Source organism: Tribolium madens, unplaced genomic scaffold (assembly GCF_015345945.1).
Source record: "Tribolium madens isolate multiple individuals breed KSU strain unplaced genomic scaffold, Tmad_KSU_1.1 Scaffold_19;HRSCAF=116;Tcas5.2_LG9, whole genome shotgun sequence".
In the NCBI taxonomy this organism is placed as follows: Eukaryota; Metazoa; Arthropoda; class Insecta; order Coleoptera; family Tenebrionidae; genus Tribolium; species Tribolium madens.
The window spans coordinates 15,682,288-15,688,287 of NW_025400983.1; the positions used below are offsets into that span (position 1 = coordinate 15,682,288).

General features: G+C 31.0%; 1 protein-coding gene across 2 annotated transcripts; it reads left to right on the plus strand.

The window, feature by feature from the left end:
- Nucleotides 1-1,007: 1,007 nt before the first annotated feature.
- On the plus strand, nucleotides 1,008-5,797 carry LOC123013372. 2 transcript variants are annotated; one of them, XM_044411850.1, is made up of 5 exons: nucleotides 1,008-1,180; nucleotides 1,235-1,310; nucleotides 4,232-4,509; nucleotides 4,569-5,128; nucleotides 5,190-5,797. In XM_044411850.1, the coding sequence occupies exons 2-5, from the start codon at nucleotides 1,243-1,245 to the stop codon at nucleotides 5,556-5,558; spliced, it is 1,275 nt and encodes a 424-aa protein (XP_044267785.1). In that variant the 5' UTR covers nucleotides 1,008-1,180; nucleotides 1,235-1,242; the 3' UTR covers nucleotides 5,559-5,797. The 2 variants fall into 2 exon arrangements, with proteins under 2 accessions (XP_044267785.1, XP_044267792.1); XM_044411857.1 differs by having other exon boundaries at nucleotides 1,037-1,107.
- The last annotated feature ends 203 nt before the right edge of the window (nucleotides 5,798-6,000 follow it).

The following is a 6,000-nucleotide window of genomic DNA, read 5'->3' on the forward strand; positions in this document are numbered from 1 at the left end:
ACTTTGACTAGTTTGCGTTTTATTCCTTTTGAGTGAAATAATGTTCACTTTAGAGCAGACATTTTTTATTGCTGTACAAGAGGGAAACGGTGGATGGTCATTTGCACTTTGAGTTTGTGTGGAAAATTTCTAGCTCAGATTTCCAGCCAATGTGTTGCCAACTGTAGAATTCAATCGACGCCTACTCTAATTTATTTTTTATTTGATCGCACGGTATTAATGTGCATCAAGTAGATTGTAGAAGTCTAAGTGAATCTTTAATTTAAAGGCCGATTTACACACAGTGTCATTAATGTCATTGAAAACAAATTTAATCACATCAATAATGACAAAAATCTTTATGTTTGCTAACCTTTGTTAATTATTTGTTAATTTTAATTACTTTCTGCTACATGGGGTACACATTTATTTGAAAAAATAATTTTTAGGGAAGATTGAGGTTAGGATTGTTTGAATTTTCGCATACATCGATGTACATTAATGTGAAAACGAGTATAGTTTTTTGTATTAGTTAATTGTACATTTAATAAAAGTGTTATACAATAGAAAGCTGTTTTTGAAGTAGATAGTTCATAATTTTTATTTACGGACGTAAAAAAAATGCAACTTTACAATTTCATTTTTACCACATAATGGTTCTGTGTTACGCCACTGCATCACTACACCAAGTACACATTATTGGCTCCGCCTATCAATATCCTTCTACCACTTCTACGATTTCCTGACCTCTAAAACAAGTGTCACAGATTAGCTCTAACTAATCTGTGCAAGTGTATTGCTAATTTAGCAGTTGGACGTCTTCTGCAGATTAGCACATGGTGGTCATGATTTAAATTTATTATTATTTGTAACAATTTATAAACAACACGTTTTTAAGATCAGATTATAAATTAAGCAAATTAAATGCGTCAACTTCGTTTACTTTTTGTGTTGAAATTAACTGTTTTTAATACTGTACAATTTGGGAAATTTATTGGTAGTTCGTATTTTTAGCACTTGGTCGTTTGACACATGTTTGACAGACTGAACACATGTTTGACAGACAGTGTCAAAATCATATGGGTTAGTTTGAATGGTGTTGTGCAGAAGGTGTAATAATAATGCACTGTAAGGACTTTTAATGGACAATTAAATGAAATAAATATTCGAAAATATAAAACTTAAAAGTGTGGTTACACAAGTATATTTGTATTTTGCGAAAGAGTAAAAAAGTTGTATTTATTTCTATTTCCAGAAGCAGCAATGCGAGTAAATAATAGACGAAGAAATAAGAGAGCCAAATCTGCCCGTGAAGCAGCTTGGAAAAGAAAGTGAGTATATTATACTACCGTGCGATCAAAAAAATAATAATTAGAGTAGGCGGTGATTAAAGTCCTTCAGATGGCAATCCTGATTTTTGACATCAAATGTCAGCGGAAACTTTGGCAAGTTTGCGTTTTATTCCTTTTGAGTGAAATAATGTTCACTTTAGAGCAGAAAATTTTTATTTCTGTACAAGACGAAAACGGTGAACGGTGAATTTTCACTTTTAGTTTGTGTGGAAAATTTCCAGCCTAAATTCCCAGCCAATGTGTTGCCAACTGTAGAATTTAATCGACGCCTACTCTAATTTATTTTTTTTTTGATCGCACGGTACATTACACACGAGGTGGATAAAATGGCATTACCCCGAGTGCTCATGTATACGATCGAGAGGCGCCAGCCGTATTATTTTTTTTTATTTTTAAAAAGTTCATGTTCACTTTAAATTCTGAGAGTAAAAAAAAAGATAAAAAAATCTTTGATTTTACGCCAAAACTGTTAAGGAAAAGTGTCATTTAACAATAGTTGACAAATATTATGAATAATAATGGTGTAATAATCAGAGAAAGGCAAATTTATATCACGAGCCCACTGCGCAACCGCTGCGATCAACTGTAACCATAGGCGTCGATTGTCGTAAAAAAAAATTACATCAAAATCTGGCACGCCTCTGCCTTTAGCTGAACGCACTGGTTGCCTATTCTTGCGACATAAATTTGTCGCTGTCTGGTAATAATGTACAGTTGGAGACAAAATACTTTGGTCGTCACTTTATTCACACTTTAATTAATTCAAGCTTTCACGTTAAAATGAATGACAATTTTAAATTAATGACAGCTATTATATTTTCCTCTCAAAAATATGATTGTATGATTGACAGTGGCTAAAAATAAGGTTAACAGTCCTAAAGCATGCTTTACAATCTAATGTCACTCAAGTAACATTGACGACCGAAGTATTTTGTCTCCAACTGTACACTGGCGGACAATAATATCGCTACACTATTTTTTGCTGGATTAAGTGGGTATTAGCATGACATAAACCTTGTCAGTGTCAAATAGTAAAAATGCCACAACCCAAAACAAAAAACTCTTATACTGTTTAAACTGTAGGAGGGCTATATCTTCGTCTATAGCATAAAAGCAGTTACAAAATAATAGAATTTAAACAAAAACGCAATTTTAAAAGTGAAGAAGAGATGGAAACAAGAAGAGAGTATAACTTCTTTTCTAAACATACTTTGGAACATTAAATAACACAATAACACACAATTACTCATTGAAAAAGTTGAAAAAAATGTATTACTTGGTTTTTCCACTGTACATGGTGCTCATTTTGGATGTCCGAATAGGGAATAGCGAAAAAAAACGAGTAATACATTCTGGAGCTCATTTTTTGAGGAAATAATATTGGTTAAAATCGCTATCGTCTTTTGTTTTCGACTTATAGACAAAAATTGACATTTTAGCAAAATCTAAAAAAAATCGTATCTTCGTTATTATAGAAGACACAGATTTGAAATAAAGCCATTTTGCAGGCAGTTTTTTACGTAGAATTTAATAATGTAGTTAACAATTTTTTTTAGTTGTTTGTTTAACCGTAATAAAATAAACTTGTATTTTTTTAATGGAAATCATAGATGGCTATGTCATTTTTAAAAGGCTTGTTTTTTTTCTTATCTAAAAAATATATATTTGTAACAAACTATTATAATACATTTTTAACAAAAAATTATCTTTGATTTTTGTTCTCAGTTGACCATGAAAAAATGTTGCATCTTCAACTAAAAGGATTTAAACTACATTATTCAACCAGTGTCACTAATGAAAGAGTTTTCTAAGTAATAAAAAATTTAAAAAATGCAAAATAAATCGCAAATCAACATTTCTTTGTTTTTAAACAAGCTAACGTTACCATTGTAACTTCTAGTGATACATAGAGTGTTGTAAAAAAAAAAAACGCTTTAATTCGTCAATAAAATATATTTTATATGACACAAAAATGACGATATGGTTATTCAAATACCCAAATTCCATCTATCTGGAACGTTATCCTACCTCCATTAGATCATCAAAAAAATGTTTTTTCTAATTGTGTTGACTGTTGATACATTTGTTTTTCCTATTTTTGGATTTTTTAAAAATATGTAATAATTTTGTTCTAAGGCGCTCGCATATTTGTTTAATACTTCTAACGTAACATATTTTTTGAATTTTCATAATTTTATCTATTTTTTCATCAATTTTACAGTTCACAAAACTCTTATTGATTATTATTTACACATTTGGAGTGAAATAGTTTTTTCATGGCCAACTATTATCAAACAAAATATGTATTTCATTTTTTAAGTATCATTATAAAAAAATATTCTGTTACAAATTTATATTTTTAGATCAGAAAAAAATAAGCTTTTCAAAATTGCCATAGCCGCCTATGATTTCCATTTAAAAATTTACAAGTTTATCTTATCACGGCTAAACCAATAAATGAAAAAAAAAAATGTTAACCACATTATTAAATTCTTCGTAAAAAGTGCCTGCATAATGGCTTTATTTCAAATCTGTGTCTTCTATAATAACTAAGATACGATTTTTTTTAGATTTTGCTAAAATGTCAATTTTTGTCTATAAGTCGAAAACAAATGACGATAGCGGGATGCGGTTTTAACCAATATTATTTTCTCAAAAAATGAGCCCCAGAATGTATCACTCGTTTTTGGCTAAACATCTTAGTTTCGGAGATTTCCTATTCGGACAACCAAAATGCAGCACCCTGTACACGACTGTATTGTTCGTTAATGTACACTTCCAGTCGTTAAATTTTTGACTCTAGCGCCATATCTTGGTTGTATGAAAAACTAAAATTGGCGGCAAACTTGAATAAATTAACTAAACTTGACTCGACCTCACTGATTTATATGCAATTACAGATACAAAATGCGTCATTTACTCACAAACTATGCCACCGGCCAATTGGAAATCCATGAAGGGTTAACAGAAGATATAGCGAAAATAGGAAATATTATTCGTTCTAGCTGGTGCAGAGCGTGGTTAGTTGAGCATAAAAAACAGCTTGAATTGAATACCACTAGTCAAGTTTGGATTCAAGAGACATCACCAACATTGTCTCCGTGTTCTCCGATCCCAGAATTATCTTTCGAAAATAAACCGCAAATTGGGCAGACTTACTCAAAGAAAACACCTTATGGTTAGTGAGATTTTTTTTCATTTATTTATAATTCAAAAAAACATTTATTTATTGTTCAGCGGTGATTCCAAGTCGAGAAAGATGTGACTTAACAGCCGAAACACACATTAAAATAGAAGAAGAAGACCTGGAGGAGATACATGAAGTGGAGATTCACTTTGATAGTGATGAAATTAACACAATTTCTTATGAAGAAAACATGGAGCAAGATCCTCTCGAAATCAATTGTAAACAAGAAGTAAAAATCGAAGAAGTGAAGGACACGAGTGAAGATTCTCAAGCCAGTTCAAGTGAAAATTTCGGGAAAAATGGAAATCTCTTGTCTCTATCAAAATTTTTAAAGTCCAAACCAAATAAAAAACTAACAATCGAAGACTTGGAGCAGTTTTGTAAAGAAAAGAAATGTAAAGTAATTGTATGTAAAAGTGAAACAACTTCCGTTAACAATCAGTTAAAAATACAACAACAATTAATCGAAACAATGAGTAAAAAAATTACACAAATCACGAAACAAGTAAATCAGTTGCAAGAGCAACAAACTACAGCCCAAGGGCCATTTCGTTTGGAGATTAATGAATCGAATAAAACAACTTCTCATTCAACCATTGAGAAAATAGGGGTAAGTAATCAAGTAATAATTTAAATATTTTACGACAAAAATTACTACATAACCGTTTTAGGCTTGCAATATTTTGTTTCATTCTCCAATGTCAAATCCAGCAGTTCTTCAACCTCCACCACGACCCAAATTAAGTGTTACAAAAACAGGAACATGTGTGACTCTCAAATGGACAATGCTGCATTGTTATAGTCTTGATGCACCAATTGCAAGTTATCAAGTGTTTAGTTATTTACTCACTAATAATAAAACACGCAATCGGTGGCGAAAAGTGAATGAAGTGAAAGCGGTTGGTCTTTCTATGGGTTGTATTTTTATGAATATTGATGATGAGCTAGTACGTTATTTTGTTGTACGAGCGGTTGATATTTATAAAAGACGGGGGCGGTTTAGTAATGAAGTATCTATAAATACAAAAAAATGTAACTAGAATTTTATAAATCAGGGTTTTTTGTAATTTTACGAGTTGCATTTTACAGATATAGAGCTTGTAAAATTGTTTTATTGGTTTATGTCTGTTAAGAGCAATGTTACATGCACAAAAATACTCTCGTACAGTTGGAGACAAAATACTTTGGTCGTCAATGTCACTTGAGTGACATTAAATTGTAAAGCATGATTTAGGACTGTTAACCTTATTTTTAGCTACTGTAAATCATAGTTGACAAGTTGTACATATTTTTGATAGAAAAATATAATAGCTGTCATTAATTTGAAACTGACATTCATTTTAACGTTAAATCTTGAATTACATTAAAGTGTCAGAAAAGTGACGACCAAAGTATTTTGTCTCCAACTGTAACTATGGCATAACCTTATTGATTGCTGTAAAATTTTACAATATTGAAATGTCAATTTTACAATATCGATAT